The sequence below is a fragment of the Osmerus mordax genome, chromosome 21, assembly GCF_038355195.1.
Source record: "Osmerus mordax isolate fOsmMor3 chromosome 21, fOsmMor3.pri, whole genome shotgun sequence".
Classification (NCBI taxonomy): Eukaryota; Metazoa; Chordata; class Actinopteri; order Osmeriformes; family Osmeridae; genus Osmerus; species Osmerus mordax.
Genome location: NC_090070.1, coordinates 10,430,861 through 10,447,604, shown reverse-complemented (window position 1 = coordinate 10,447,604; position 16,744 = coordinate 10,430,861). Strand labels below are relative to the sequence as shown.

The 16,744-nt window shown below is 45.1% G+C and overlaps 1 protein-coding gene across 3 annotated transcripts in view; it reads right to left on the bottom strand.

Annotated features, from left to right (window-relative positions):
* Positions 1–3,396: 3,396 nt before the first annotated feature.
* Positions 3,397–16,744, bottom strand: part of sh3pxd2aa (SH3 and PX domains 2Aa) — a 39,260-nt gene continuing 25,912 nt past the window's right edge. For all 3 annotated transcript variants that reach the window (XM_067259211.1, XM_067259210.1, XM_067259209.1), the window contains 5 exons: positions 14,237–14,354; positions 12,858–13,279; positions 12,415–12,464; positions 12,209–12,328; positions 3,397–11,759 (listed from right to left, as the gene is read on the bottom strand). In XM_067259211.1, coding sequence (XP_067115312.1) covers positions 9,789–11,759; positions 12,209–12,328; positions 12,415–12,464; positions 12,858–13,279; positions 14,237–14,354 — 2,681 coding nt within the window. In that variant the 3' untranslated portion in view covers positions 3,397–9,788. The remainder of the gene's footprint in view (positions 11,760–12,208; positions 12,329–12,414; positions 12,465–12,857; positions 13,280–14,236; positions 14,355–16,744) is intronic.

Genomic DNA, 16,744 nt, shown 5'->3' with positions numbered 1-16,744 from the left:
TCATCGGCATACATAACAACACTCATACCAGCGACCCCATATCCTTTTGATTCAGGAGCAGGAAAAACATGTCAAAAGTTGATATTTTAGGATCAATGTGTCATCCTTTTGTGTACAACATCTGATTAGTCTCCAAGTCGGATATGACCCCCAACAACACATTTTAGCATAAATCATTCATATGTGTACTGGAACTAAAAGCCATTGCTTTCCACAGAAAGCTGCAAGGCTTAAAAACACGTTGTTTCTCTTGGGAACAACCAGCACCCTGATGTAATATAAGATATTTGACAAATGGGGATTGAATCTTGCTGCTACAGTGTTTGTCAGCTCCTCTTTGGGGCAAATGCTTACTTAGTTGTGTCCACTACAACCCTCTCGCCACTCATTTGCATAACTGTGTTTCGCTACTGCTTGAAATGTCAATTGAGATTTGAATGTTAATTTATGCGATAGGAATGAGAAAAACAAGTCGTCTGCTTTTCACGTTTGTTAATGTTGATCATCATGATTGTAATGTTTGTTTTCTGTTTTTTTTCGAAGAACCATGAAATAATAAACGTATGTTTTTATCCTACAACAAGGATATATAAATCTTGTACCTTAAAGCAATGACAATATAAATTGCAGTACACAATCACAACCTCATTGCTTTGGTACAAGCTAAGCACAGATTCATCCTTTACATCCCTGTATTTCAGATGTTTTTTGTAATTGTTGTTTCAACCCATTCAAGGGAATTCTACCCAGTTTGTGTAGCCCTAATTGAAATTATTGAAAAGGCCATTGTGTTGTGGTCCTGTTCAGTGTCACTTTATAAAGCTCCTGATTGTAATTTTGTAAGTGATTAGTCTCTAGGTATACTCTGGGATATTGACTGTGTTTTTTGACCAAATCAAAATTTCAATCAAATTTAGATTTGTCAATCCTAAATATGTTGAATAAATGTATTTCCCCCATTGGTGTGTAATGGAATTATAAAAAAAGTATTTTTCATACTTTCCTAATATGATGATCATTTTAAGATGACATTGTATGACTGATTAAAAGAAAATCTGTCAATTGTCCAGGACAGTCCACTTTAATGCAGGGAATTTCCTTCAGAAGATAGCATTTACTCATGTTGACGTCATAACCTATTATTTCCGGGTTAAGTTTCACACAACAAATCTTACATGAATGAGTTGCAATGTTCTCAATATTTACACAGAAGCCATTTTTGGTTCCCCTGTTGAATGTTGTCGACCCTGTATTGTACTGTGTTTGTCACCCTCTACATTGGTGTGTGGACAGATTCCTCAGAAATGACTGTACTTTGCTGGTGTGTTTACTTTCTACTATATATATCCCAAGATTTAGGAGGCTTCTGTTTCTAAGAAAAAAGCACATGTCAGTAGATTTGGAGTGGTTGTTCTTTTGCTTTCAGTATTTTCAGTTGTGTTTGAATTGATGGTTCGCTCTATACTAGTTTGTGAACACAGGGACCAATTGACTACAAGCTACAAAACGTGATGCTTCGGTTTTACTAGAGTGCATTCTTTATGAATGGTATTTAGTCAGAATGGAATCGTCGAACAACGTTTTCAAGACCATACTTTGTTATTGGGTTTTGTTGTGACTCTTGCTGAGGAAATACCTTGCAAACGTGTTTATTAAAAAACTTGTTTCCAAGTGATCTGTTTGTAAGCGCTGTTCAACATGAGTCGGACCATTGCGTCAATAAACTTTCCAGACATATTTCAGCAAAATGTCTCATCTCTGTCAGTTTTTTTTCTAATGTTGTCACCTATCTCTTTTCCACATCTAGAAAGGTGTATATGCAAAAACTTTCAACATGTATTTGTACATTACATGCTTAAAACATTCAATGTACATTTTTTAAGTTATGTAACATTTCATTGATTTGGACAACCATCACAATCTAACCACCTTGCAAAGGACAAATCCATGTCCGTACAAATATTTCTTTCATCATAAACAAAGGAAACCAAAATGCAGTGAAGGACAGCTGTATAACTCCATGGCCCAGAGTGCTCAGGTGCCATGGTACAACATACCGTTTGGGCCCCCTGTTACATCATTATTTGTTACTGAGTGGTCCAGCTGTTGAGATGCTTTACTGTACGTCCCAGAGGGAACACACACACACACACATTGTGACAAACATTGTGACAAACACACACACACAGGCTTATGAGCGGAAGGCACCAAGTAGCTAGCACCTTGCCCAAATATCCCTTTGAAGCCTCCGGATAGCCATCAGTCTGTCACTGGTGGATTACCTCATCATCTGTTAATGTAGAGAGCCTGCTCACAGAAATCCATACCTCATTGCTATGATAGGTAATAACTATCTATATGACCACCATGTAAAACCAGACTGTCATTAAAATGTATAGCTATGCGTAACCCTGCAGATCATTAAGGTGCATAGTTATTTTATGGTTGGTGTGTCGTGAAACTCATTTGAGATCACGGCAAGTTTGTTGATAAGTTATTGAGTTAACTTCATCAGTATGCATCATAATGTATCCAGGTCTTGCCATATGCTGACCGACGCGTAGACCTTACATGGATATCTCTTGCTAATGATCGGCCTGCCTTGATGCACAGTCTGGTTCAAGACTGCCATCTAGTGGTGATGTGTGAACACCGGTCCTACACAATGAGACCTTGATCTGGTTTCTTCCTCCCTGTTCATCATGTAAACAGCTGAAGATCACAGAGACCTCCCATGATAGAACCCTTCAGAACTGTCGCCAGAAGCTCACTCAATACCCCTTGATAGTCTACACAGATGAGTCTTTGTATATACAATATGCCACTTCTCTCAAAGATGTCCGATTGACTACCGATATTTACCTTGGAAAATTCCATAACATCCCGGATAAAGATGATGGATTCCATAACCTTTACGCGGAGGTATGATAGAGTGCACGCGCACATACTTTGTCGAAAACGCATATATATCATTCTTACAGGTGGATGAATGTGTTGTGGTTCGACGGCGTAAGTATGAGAGCAGATTTATCATGTTCATTTAGACGCGTGTGATGAATCTCGCTGCGATGCGCGTGTGTTCGAGGGCTCGGGAGAACAACTTTTTCGTTTCTTTTCCCCTCTCTTAGCTGATAGTAGCCTGGAGGTTGGTCATTTGTCTTCATTTACAGTCCTCTGCCTCTCTCACACAGTTCACAACCTTAATGTTCATTTATTCGGTGGTCTAACTTTACTCAAACTGCAGCTTTCCACCCAGCAATAATATTGTTAATTTGTATAACATTTTTATCTTTTATATTATACAAGGTAATTGGTGAAAGCACTTTGTCCAATGTCAAATGCAATTGAATCAAATAAATGGGTAGATAAGCTAACTAATAACAACAAAGACTGAAGTTAAACAACTAAGATAATACATTTAATAGGTTTTATCTTTAGGGCAATGCAAGATACAATGTAAACATGATTCAACAAGATACAAAAAAAAGATTTCAAAATGAAATGGTATAAAAAAAGGAAAAGTCCTGTTTTCAAAAGAAACACCCTCACATGGCCATGACCATTTTAATTAAATGTAATTAGCTTTAATCTGACTGACTGCCGTTTTGTTACACTGACAAATTGCAATGTTTGTGACAATTTTGTGAAGTCTTGTAAGAACATTGCTTTAGCCACTACATGACTCATATTTGTAAGTAACATTCTAATCAGAACTCCCACCTACTGGTAACACTCACATTGCCATTTTTCACTCTGTTTCTCTCGCATGTATCTTTTGAAAACAAGGACTCCCTCAGACCTTTACGCAAAGTTGCGTGAAAGAAAAACATTCTGCAAAGAAAGGAAAAACAAATTATTGTTATTATTATTATAGCACCTCCTTTGGTCCAGGTAGACTAAGGTATGCTGGTAGTGGATCATCATTGGGCTAGTCTGGGTACTGTAAGAGGACCAGATCGTATCAAGGACACAACTTTAGTTAGGGACCTTGAAATGTTCTTCCCCCCCAAAATAGGAATATTTGGCACCTACTCTATAGTACAATTCATTTTCAATGACATGAGCGTTGTCCATGATGTCATCAAATGAATGTTATGAAGGCTTTCGGCCTATGCAGATTACAAAAGATAAAGGTATATTAGAAATAATAAAACATTCCAACATTATCTTAGAATACGGTGAGGAACAAGTGGCTTGTGATTGGTGGGAGGTAATTGCAGTGAACGAGCGCAGCGATGTTGTTGGACTTGCTCGTGTGGGGCGAATGAAAAGACAGAGGGGATGGTAATTAAAAACAGGAAGTCCAACCGAGAAAACGCCTCAGCACAGCTTGAAATACACAAAGACCCAGCATCCTCCATTCCTCGACAGCGCCTAGCATTAGCATTGTTAACACATACCCAACCCCCACCCCAAACCACCACCGCTGAGTCGAATTAATCAATACAGCATGACAGTTTCGTCTAGCTGTGCTTGTTAGCTTAGCATAGTCAGCACTCCCCACTGTATCGCAAACTTTAGCCAAACGGCTAACGCTCGCCGGGCGGCCATCTTTTCCATCTTTCTCTTGCCTTTCCTCAGTGACCCTGCTTCAAGCGCAAACACAACAATAAAACAAGCTAGCAAAAAAATCGTACAACCTACATAATGACCCTATCCCTAGACTCCAAACATCTCACACCCCGCTCACACACACTTGCCACAACTTTCTAAACCTTTCCCTCCGTTCCTCACCCCATCTAAACACAGCTATCCCGCTATCGCCGAGATGAATCAGGCATATGACGAGCGCAGCACACGCTTAAGAAGACACGAGAGAGAGCCGGAGAGGGAGAGAATCCGTCTCTTCATTTGTTTGATGATAAGTCCCTCGCAGGGGAGCAGTTTTGCTCTCGGTGCACCAATGAGAATACACCCCCGGCTTCAGACTGCACCGCAATTAAAATGGAGGCCTGGCTAATGAGATTTCACAGCTGTGGCCATTCATGACGGGTTCATTAGCTCGGGCCGTGGGACGCTGGGAGAGAAGAGAGAGCAGGGAGAGCTGTGGTAGCTCTCTGTCGGGAAGGCCTGTCTTGACATTCTAATGGTGTAGCCAGCATAAACAGAACAGCTAAATAGCTACAGGTCTAGTCCTACAACCTGTTCCAGTTCATGTCTGTGCACTGTGGCTGAGAGAAACGTATTGCTCATTCTCTTTCTTACTGTATCTCTCTCTCTGTATTTCCCTCTCTTTCTCTCTCCATCTTCTTCTCACGCTCCCTCTTCTTTTATCTCCATGTGGCCGGCTCTCTCAAGCTCTGTCTCGTATCTGTCCGATTCAGTTCCCCCCGTCTACCTCTATTGCACACTCTTCTCATCATCAACCTCCATCTTACTTTCTCCTGACTTCACTTGCACGCTATCCATCGCCTCCGTTGCACATACTATCAAACACACACACACACACACTGTACTACCTAACACAAAACCGTATTCACTAATACTCTTTTATCTGCTTGGCCCCCCTTCCTTCCTACCTTCCTTTATCCCTCCCTCCCCACCACCTGGAGTGATTAACCACTGGGAACTAAAGCTTGGGCTGAGGCGAGGAAAGACAGATCCTGGTGAAAGTGTAAAATAGAGAGGGATGAAGTGCTGGAGGTGGGGGGGAGAAGAGAAGTCCACAGCTATTTCCAGTTGCTACATGGAACAACCAGGCACATGGAGCGATTCGCCTCGAAGCCCCCGTCAATTTGCTGAAGTAGAAAGAGAGAGGGCACAGAGTAGAGGGGTGGATAGGATGCAGGAGGAAGACCAGCGGGGGCGGTCTCGCTTGGTCGACCTCACAAATACGGCGGATGCCTTATCTGTTTCCTCAGACATGGGTTCCTCTCTTCAGTGTGTGTGTATAGGGTAAGGATACATCGGTGCCCTTGTTGCCAATGTCGAAACTGTGTGTGTGTGTGTATGTACAGCGTACAAAGATGGGGGGTTGTATAGATAGTGGGGCTTTGCTATCAGAACAGTGGAATGTATCGAAACTGCCAAAGCTGTTAAGCTCCATCACTGTTCATATATGGGATTAAGGACTTCTACCAAGGGGAATATGTAACCTAAAACCAAATGTACTGCACCTTCAAAAATACCAATTATGAGACTATGTTGCCAAACCATGCACTGGGGTTTATGACATTAGAAGGTTGTTCTATGTTTAGTGTCGTAGAAAGTAGATGTGTTGAACTAGAATGTCCAGGGGGCAGAACCCATGTCCTTCTGGCCTGTGTACTAGTCTGGTTGTCTTGTTGACATCTTCCAGTTAACAACTGTGACGGATTTCAAAATGTCACTATCGCCATGAAAATGGAGAAGGAAGAGGCCGACGTCTAGACAACCGTGTTGGAAAATGTCAAGTGAGTCAACTTAGGTGGAGGAGACAAACTCGATAGAAAAAAACACCCAAAGCTGAATAATGAATTGAATTCTGTTCAGGCACAAACATGATGTAGAGGGACCAGAGAGGCCCATGTTGATGCAAAAGAAAGAGCCAGATGTCAATGTGGTCAAGACGGACCGGGTCATTGGGTTTCGGCCATGCCGTTCACAGATCACAGGCCAATCAGGTGGCTGGGAGGGCTGGATGAGAGGGGATTCCTACACAGCTATTGGTTAAGTTAGAATGTCCAGGTTGTGGCAGGGTGCCCATCTTCTATTGCACATGTCCTCAATATTATATTTCTGAAATAAAAAGGCAGTAAAAAGGGAAAAAAATTAAATAATAGGATGACAGTCTTGTGACCAAAATATCGAAAGTGGGAAAAAACTGAAACATGGTACATTTAAGACACACTTCTACACAGCTAAATTATATGGAAAAGCCTAGCTTGACACGTTACAATTCCCTTGTAATTTCATGCGCCAAAAAGCTATGCAAATCGTATTCAATTGAACAAAGCCATATGCATTAAAATATGTGTTATAGCGAAAAGTTTAAAGTGAGTCAACACATTTACATAATGCCTTCGTCAATGGGGAGGGGAGTGGAAGGGAAAACAGAGGTATGGAAAAGACTTGACGTACCATTGAATTTAGAAGAAGTACTATTGCAATTTCTTAAAATATGAATCTTAAGTACTGTAAGCTATGACAATGTTTTACATTTAGTTTACAGTTATTTTCTTTTTTACCATAATGACAGCACTTAGGGTGATGAAATATTGGATTGGCCAATCATGAGGGCAAAATAAAGTTTCAACAAATAAATACAGTATTCCTTATCAGGCATTGTGTAAATAACAGTAAAGATGAAGGAAGTGTCCATGATTTGCTAAAGTTGCAGCACACAGCATTGAAAAAAAGTAATTTAGAAGATAAAAAAATAAGTAATTATTGCCAAATACAAAAAAAACTGAAATTTGTACTTACTATCACTAAAGTACTATATTAGCTGCAATTATATTTGGAAACATTCAAAAACTGTGGGTAAAGTCACTGTCCAGCAGTGCATTGTAACTATTGCACTGAAGCAGGTGGCCCTCGAGTGAGCATTCTGTGATTACTTGAACAATTAAGCCGTGACTAACATCACTAGAAGTTGTCATTTATCCAATTCTTGTTTTCAAAAGGTTGGAATTTTCGCAATGACTGAGGTACATTTGACAACCCCCTACAGGAGTTTAAATGCAAAAATAAATATAAAAAAATATTTTGAATAAATAATATGCTGACTGCATCTTTACATTAATGCACCATTCAAATGTTTAAAGTGCATTAATTCACAAAACCGAACTACTTCGTTCCTCCAAATTGTTTATGTGTGATCACACAGTAACAACTAAATTCAACAATGGTTGGCTAAATAGATAACTGCGATCTAGCAGGTACTATACTTTGTTTTTAACTATAACACTGTCCAGCAGAAAATTAAATGAAAAGTTAGTGTTTAACCCCAAGTTGAGAGCTCACACTGTTTAGTAGAAAACATATTTCAGCAGTCTTGAACACCAGCCAGTTGAAACGCTTCTAAATTTGGGAGTAAATTTAATACAATTGTGTTTGGGGAAATTAAGTAACTATGATCTTAGACTATGATGTAATGGTCAGTCTTAACCGAATAAACCCACAACACCTAAATATGTGAACTAATGTACATTTGAAAGGGAATAGCCAACCAAAATACATAACTCAGTAAACATGAACACTTTTTCCAAAATCTGTCTAACTTCTACTCTAAATCAATACTGCACAGCAATATATGTGTTTTGAAGTGAATACAGCTACCTCAATGTGCTCAAATTTGGGTAATGACAAAAAATCAAGTGCTTCCAGATATTTTCAAAACTATTAAATATTAACTTCAGTTTTGACACCGCATTTTAGATATTTAGTTGAATACACTGTGTTACTTATACCCATAAATAAATAGAGTAAAGCTATGGTATATAGCCAATGTAATGATATTCCTCTTTGGTTTGATCACATTTTGGGTTCATGGCAATTTGTAAATCCCTGGGTTGAAATGTTAATTATTCCACCTTATTTCCAGTACTTATTTCTTCATCCCTTCAGCAGCAGAAACACCAGTCTACGTAATAATGCAACAATATATACAAAGTCAATTATCTGGACCTAAATAAAGTCAATAGTAAAACTATTTTGTAAACTACTATAGTAATTGGATTCGGGTAGAAACCCATACATGAGGTGGGTTAGTTATTGAGAATTCAAGGCAAGATATTTTCCTACTCTCACTCCTAAAGGCAATATTTGACTTGTTTCAAGCTTTTTCAGGTTTTCAGCTATTAGCTGTTATCCAAGATATTTTTGAGATCGCATTTGACTCTAAAAACAGGGGTCCACTAGGAAATGTAAGCCAATTATCTGAAACTCCGCTTCAGGTGTTCCGCCAATGGCACATCATCAGATGGCAGAATACCAGAACAAGAAGCTTCGACTCTGTTCCAATTCTAGGCTGTCGGTGTCACACACAAGAAAGCAGAAATACTTCTCTAAGAAAGACAAGACACACAAGACATTAAAAACATACAGAAATCTGAAAAATAAGAGAATCGAAGATTAATTATTTCAATTTGACTGTGACTCATGTCACTCATTTGACTTTATCTGAGTTTCTCTTCACCGCTCGACACCTTCTGTGTTTGACTCAGGTTTTGAATACAGCACTCCAGATTGATCCTTTTTCGCTCAGTAACCCTCCTATTTCCTGGAGGTATTCTCGTTACATTTACAAAAATAATTTGTTTCCATGTATATCCATGCTCTCATGGGCTTATGGCACTGCAATACACTTTGGTAGATTCACTGATGTTCCATCCTCTTCATCAGAACCTCCTCTTCAGTCGATCATTTACACAAGGCACCTGTTTGGCATAGTCATGTACGGGCAGGAATAAGACATAGCCCTAACCCTGCTAAACTCCTCCCCCCCCCCCAATGTAAACCTCTTAAAGAAGGTGGCATTTAATCTACTAAAAACTACGCAAAACACGACATCCTTGTAATGTTTCTGACACTGCGGTGGTCGACTCCATATTCAGTCTCTCGTCTCTCTCCCGCCACACGTAAAATCTTTTAGAGTCTTCCATGTGTACATTTTTAGTAAACCAGCACTAAAGTTCCTTTTGTCATAACCGAAGAGTATGAAAACAACCCGCTTTTTACACAAGTCTCTCAGAAATGTACATATTTGGAGCATATTGCTTATTGGGAGAGTCTAAGACGAACCTTACAGTGAGATGTCACCAACATAGCAAAAGTACAGATGACACCACAGGTCGAGGTGGGCGTTCTCATTTTTTCCTCTCTAGGTAGTTGGAGGGGACCCAGCCCTTGCGGGGGTGCAGGGGGTCCTGGATCTGGCAGTACCACCATCCGTTTGGGTTCCTCTCCAGGACCTCGAGACTGGTGCCTTCAGAGAAGCTCATGGTCTCGTCATCTCCTCGGTAGTCAGCGATGGACACAAACACCTCCCTTCCCAAGTTGTTGTGGATCAGCTGGCTCTTCTCGATGGGTTTGGGCCGGACTGTGGACACGGGGATGCCGTTCCGCTGGCCCATCCGGGTCAAGGTTTCCGCTCCGGCGCCGGAGCTGAACCCCATTCCCGCCGAGGACCCCGTGGAGGAACGCTCCGAAGGCCTCGCCCGGCTTTCGACGACCGCGTGCGGGCGAACCGTGGTGAAGGAGGAGTTCCGGCGGACGGTGGTGGAGGAGCAGCCGGATCGGTATTGATCGCTGGCGCCCAGGGACTCGTTGCGCCTCAGCGACCCGGTCATGTAGTGGGAGTCCCTCACCGGTTGGGGCGAGGACACGAAGACAGACTGGGGGCGCACTGCGACCTGGCGGACGCCATTCCTCATCCGGACAGCCCCGTTGACCATGCTGGAGGGTTTGCTGAACCCCCCGGGAGGCTTGGAGGGGATGGGGGGAGTGTTCCTCCTCATGCCCACCTGGTGCTGGTTCAAGCCCTGGAGGTTGATGCTGTTGAGTGCCAAGACCCGCTGCTCGTTCTTCTCCAGGCTGTTGGACTTGCTCCCGCTGCCCGCCTCCGAGAGGTGTCCGTCGGACCCGGACCCGGCCGTGTCTCCCCCTGGGCGGAGGGGCTCCAGGTAGAAGGTGGGGACCCAGCCCTCGTCGACGCCCCAGCGGACGAACCACCATCCGCTCTCCTGCTTCTCGATGACCTCCACCTCCACCCCGGCAGGGAAGCTAAGCTCCGACTCCTGGACCTTGCTGTAGGCATCCGTGGTTCGGTAAAGGCTGAACCCCTCCATGTCCGAATCACCCCGACTCCCCTTGGAGTAAACGGACGAGAGGTCCGAGGTGCTCCGGGACGAGCCGGAGTCCTCGGACGAGATCACGGAAGCCGTTTCCGAGTCTTCGCCCCTCGAGGACTTGAGGTGTCGGATCTGACCGGTAGGTCTGAGCTGACGTCTGAGGGAGCTGATGTCCATCCTCTCGGGGCTCTGGGGCTCGGACTTAGTGAGGAGAGGTTTGGGTCGCACAGAGGGCTTGGGCTTGGTGGACGGGCTCTGACCTATCCTCTGCTCCACCTCCCTCCTGAATCCTGGGCCTCTCCCAGGGCCTCTACCCGACTCGTCTGACGAGGACCTGGGGCTGGTTTCCACCCGTCGTCCCAGGGTCTGGCTCCGGCCTAGCTCCGGGGTGAGCGGTTTGTGGGGCTTCCCAGCCAGGGGGGAAGATCCCGAGGGCCTACGTGGGACAGTGGAGGAATAGTAGCTCCTTGGAGAGTTGGGCCGGTTGGAGCCTTTGGCGGAAGCTCCTTCGTCGCCACTACCGGGCCGGAAGCAGTCGTTCTCGTAGATGCACTCCTCCTTGGCCTCCTCATCCACAGACCTGAAGGAGGCTCTCCTGTGGCAGGACACCGGCGAGGCCTTACACACGGGGGCGGAGTTGCGATACTTTTCCGCGACGACGACACTGTTTCGCTTGACTTCCAGGGGACGCTCGCCTTTGAGGGAGTCTGTGTCGGATTCGCCGTCGCAGCCCACGGCGGGAATGTCATACTCGGGTTCCTCGTACACGGGCCTGCTGGGAGATTCGGAGGCGGACAGACGGGGAGGCTCGTCCGAGTCGGCTTTCTTGACAGGCGGAGCCGGGGGCGGGACTTTGGGGCGAGTGAGCGTGCTGGTTCGCCGGCTGAGGTTGGGTTTCTTGCGTTTGTCGATGTAGGAGCAGGGGGCCCAGCCCTCCGTCTCTCCGATCTGCACATACCACCATCCCCCGGAGTTTTTCTCTATGACCTATAGACAAACAAGGGACGTATCCATTGCCAGGCAATCAGTCAACTGAAAATGTATCACCATAAAGGACATTGTGAGTATCCTTAACTGTCACATTCAGCCACATAAACAGGGTGACGATTGACATTCCTTGCATCATTCTTGGTCCACTCTCCAAGGAATCAGCAAAATCGCAGCCTTGTCTATTACTGCCCAACCTGACTTGGAAAACAGTTTATTTTCTCTGCATCATCAGATTCATAATAAACAGCTCAAGGCCATCTTTTTCCTGCCTCAGCATTTTCCCCACCCGGGGAATACTCGGTCACCATAAATATTTGATGCGCTCAGACATGCTTCTGTCAATACCAATAGATACACAAAAGGCTGTACTGTAAATCTACATTATATGATATTGACTGTACTCCGTTTAACATGCTGTTCTAAATGGTTTTCCCCCGTGTTCTTACATCAGCTTTTTGTCCTCCACGGAAACTGATGCCATCAGAGATGCACGACTGGAATTCTGCGATGGTGTAGTACTCTGCTTCAACAGTAGGGGGCTCTGGCGGCTTGGGCAACTGGAATCCCTGGGGATGAAGGAAAAGAAGAAGAAGACTTAGTTTTGAGTGACAAATACGTTCCATCTGTGGTCGTTTAGATCAGAGTGCCGTACCAGGTTGGCTTCTCTTCTTGGAGGAGGTTTCTGCCTGAGGTTTGGAGAGCCTGGGAACAAATATATAGCACTTTAGCATTGAACGTGACTCATGTTAACCCTATATGGTACTTTGCGCACACAATTTAAAAGCACAGCAACAGGCCAGTCAAGCAGTCAGTTAAAGGTCAGCAAAAACACCACATCACTTTGGATTAAAAAACAGCATCATCGGTTGAAGCAAGATTCCGTACCACACTGTCACACAGACAGACAGAATTACCACTTACCTATAGCGTCAAAATCTATGTAAAGAGAAAATAATAGCAATTTATGCCCTCCATCATCAACGGATATCCCTAGTTAACGATTCTTTGTCGTCACTAAATTTCAATTCATCCAACTAATTCAACACAGTCCATCGTTCCACCGACACTGAAAACGAACAAACCAGAACACCTCACCTATCTCCACCCTGTGTGGGGCGACGCGGGCCACGGCAGGAGACCCAGGCTCTGCCCTCCCTTTACTGTCTTGCAGGGCGGCGCCAGCACCAGGCCCCAGATTGGGGCTACTGGACCCAGGAGCGAGACCGGGAGCGGGCCCAGACCCTGAGCCCGACCCCTGGCCTGAGCTGGGCCCGAACTCGGGGCTGCAGGGCATGGGCAGGCTGATCTCGCTCTTGGAGATGTGGCGCTCCGGCGTGGACTCTCCGTCCGTCTGGACGTCCTTCTCGCTCACGGACTTCTTCTGGAGGAGGTTGCTGATCTCCATGATGTTGCCGATGATTTCCACAGGGCCGCTCAGGGTCTTCTTCCTGGGGGAGAAGTCCTCCTTCATCTTCTTCAGGTACGAGGCGGGGGCCCAGCCCTCTTTACCCAGGTGTCTGGGGGAGGGGGGCAAAGGGAACCAGTCGAATTTCTGTACTCCAGGTGGTGTGCAATGTGACCAGTAGATGTCGCTGCTGTCTATTTATTGACAGACAGCAGAACAAGCTTGTGTGTGTCGGTCAGATGCAGAAAGACAGCGTGCGACGCTTGTGTATTGATCAGCGTGTGTTTGCCTGTGAGCTTTTATGTGTATGCGTGGGTGTTTGTTTATGCGATTGCGTGCGGGGGTGTTCGCTTGTGTGTGTTTTCAGAAACTCAGCATGTGATAATCATCAGCAGTAGAGAGCAGCACCACTCACACACCCTCAGGGCCCACGAGGAAACTACAAACAACTGGCATGAAGAACACACACGCACACACAATGCGAACACACACACACACGCACACACAATGAGAACACTCATGTGAACACACACACACACACACAATACATCCCACCCACAACCCCCCTAAAGGACCTACATGCACACACACACACATCAGACACAACCAGAACACACATCAGATACAACCAGAACACACACACACATCAGCTACAACCAGAACACACACACACACAGGTCTGCAGAGAGTCGCACATGCTAACAGTCTCACCCCAGTACCATTAAGCAGATGAGACATAGTTTGGCCTTGATTAAGTCTCTTCAGTGCGATATCTAAGATCGCTCTCATCCCTCTCTCAGGACTCATTGACTTAGAGAGGGTGAGAAATGGAATATGTACTTTGGACCAGTTCCAACACAGCCACTGGCTCCTTTCTCTGGCCTACATACGCTGATGAGAAAAGGGAACTTGGATTTGGGACTGGTCCAATCCAACGTGATTACGTCCCAGAGGAGAAGTTCATGGTCGGATGCCTCGTGACCCATTGGCTGACGCGGCGTTTAATCGACTGTGAGGGGACCAATCGGAGGTAGAGCTTCAACACTGAGGACCAGGGAGAGGAGCTTACCTGATGTACCACCAGCCCTCCAGGTTCTTTTGGATGACCTCCACGGTGACCCCTTTCTCAAAGCTGACCTCGTCCTTCCCCTGGCTGCTGTAAGGCTGGACAGTAATGTACTTCTCCTCTGGAGGAGGGAGAGAGAGAGAGAGAGAGAGAGAGAGAGAGAGAGAGAGAGAGAGAGAGCGGAGGAGGAGAAGGGAGGAGAGAGGTGGCAGAAACACCAGGGGAGACACAATGTCATCAGAAAGAGAGTCAAAGAGAGTAAATATTCGAGTGGATCGCCATAAGATAATATCGTTTTATGCCTGCACAGTAGCTGCACCAAGATGCAACATGCTTACAATTGGCATGCGACTTTTATCAGCAACACAACTACGACATTTGAAATCCTTTTTTTCCCCCATTCGAGCTCCCATCCTTATTGGACACCATTGAAAAAGACACCGCTGCTCCCTCTAGTGGCTAGTGTAATCCCTTGCACCCTGTGTGTGTGTAAAGGTGTGGTGAGGTGAAGCCAGTGGTGACTCCTGCTTCTCCCCGGCGTATCATTCCACAGAGGCTGGAGTTAATAACCTAAAACTGTCAGGAATGTCTGCCACAGACTGGCTAACATGGGCTGTGTGTGTACTGTAGGGTGGATGCTTTAGAAGTGTGTGTGTGTGTGTGTGTGTGTGTTAGGAATGTCTGGCTCTGAGGGACAGGGTGTAAGGCTGAGATCAGGAGTGTGTGTGAGATTGCATGACTACTTGTTACGTACTTGGAAAGTGAGTATCTTAGGGTGTGTGTGTGTGTCATTCCAGTAAGCTGCAGTGAAACGACATCTTTAATATGATTTAATGTGATTAGGGACCTCAGGAACCAGAAATGCTCTCAGAAGGCTTACACAAACACACACACGTTCTAACAGGGTGGAACTGGAGGACACCTGCGATGAACGCTTGACCCTAACCCGCCCTGTCAATAACACATGAGGTATGCTGTGAGGTCACGCCGCCGTCGTTAGCCAATCAACACCTTCGGGATCTTTCGGGAACACCTCTGACCCCTGGGCCTATCTTGGTGTTTAGCGTCAAGTTGATGGAATGGTACAAAAACAACATCTTGTTCAAGATGTTTCAGGTCATGAAGTCATTTTTCAAGTGGTTTGACACCTCGTCCTCCCTGTACTCCTAATCTTGTTGTCAACCCCTGTTCCTGAGAAGATGAATCCCAGTCCTCCTTCTAGTGACCCCAACATGCTCTAGCCTCGTACCCTTCCCCCCCTCTAGGTAGAGGGGGGGAAGGGTAACAATTGGGAGGAAAGAGAGAGAGAGACTGAGACGGACAAAGAAAGAGACAGACAGAAAAGAAAGAAGGGCAAAAAGAGAGGCAGAGAGAGAAACAGATGGAGCCTCGGAGAACAGAGGAAGACTATAGTGAGAAGGAGGAAAACCAATGTTTGGCTGTTCTACAGGAGTCAGCAGTATTTTCACAGAGGAGCTATTTTCTACGGTGGAAACAGACCTCCGGTCCAGAAGGCATTCGTTTGCATGTAGCAAAGCAAGGCCGCAGCCAGCTGAAACCAACACTGGACTCTTAACACTAAAACCTCTCTCTCTCTCTTTCCCTCTCTATTCTGGTTCTCTCTCTCTCTCTCTCTCTCTCTCCACCTAATTTTCCCTCTCTACCCCTCTCTCTCTCTCTCTCTCTTCCTCCCTCTCTGTTTTTCTCTCACTTTCCATGTTCTGTTTCTTTCTCTCTCTCTCTCTTCAGCTCCCGGCCTCTGTTCATGATGACCTAAAAACATGGTTGTAGACGTGACAAAGTCCTGCTGAGAGTTATAATTGAGCTTTAGTGTCACTTGCCTGTTTCAGGGCTGTCACTAAGACAGCATATCAATTTCTATCCAGCATGATACTGTCGCTTAAAGCGAGCAAGCGCCGCATTTCTTTATGGCGACAGCTCGCTCTGTGCTGCATGCACACACACAACTAGCACACACACACACACACACACACACACACTAAGAAGCAGTTCCACTGTTATTTTCGTCCATGATTAAAGCCAGCCTATGGGCTTCTACCCCACTTTCACAGCAGCCATCACCCTCTTCTCTCTGGGAGAGCCAAGCTACCTAACTGTGCTGCTCACCACTACAGCAATACACTCTGTCTAACTCTATATACCCTGACTACCTCTACAGACTCTGACTCACGTTATATACTCTGGCTGAAGACAAACTTTGTATCTGGCCATATTAGGCCAAGAACCTTCGCTCACATTGGTTTTGGCGAATCATAGTCCTGGAAAACCTTTGTGTGTGTGTGCGTGTGTGTGTATCTTAGATCAAACACATTGCTCATCGGCACCCCTACCAAGAGCAGCTGGACTTCAAGGTGATGTGTCATCAACAGAGATAAGGAAAGTCCACTCTAGGAGTACATCAGCCTCTCAGTTCATCTCCTATGAAGGGAGTCAGTTGGCTGAGCGGTGAGGGAATCGGGCTAGTAATCTGAAGGTTGCCAGTTCAATTCC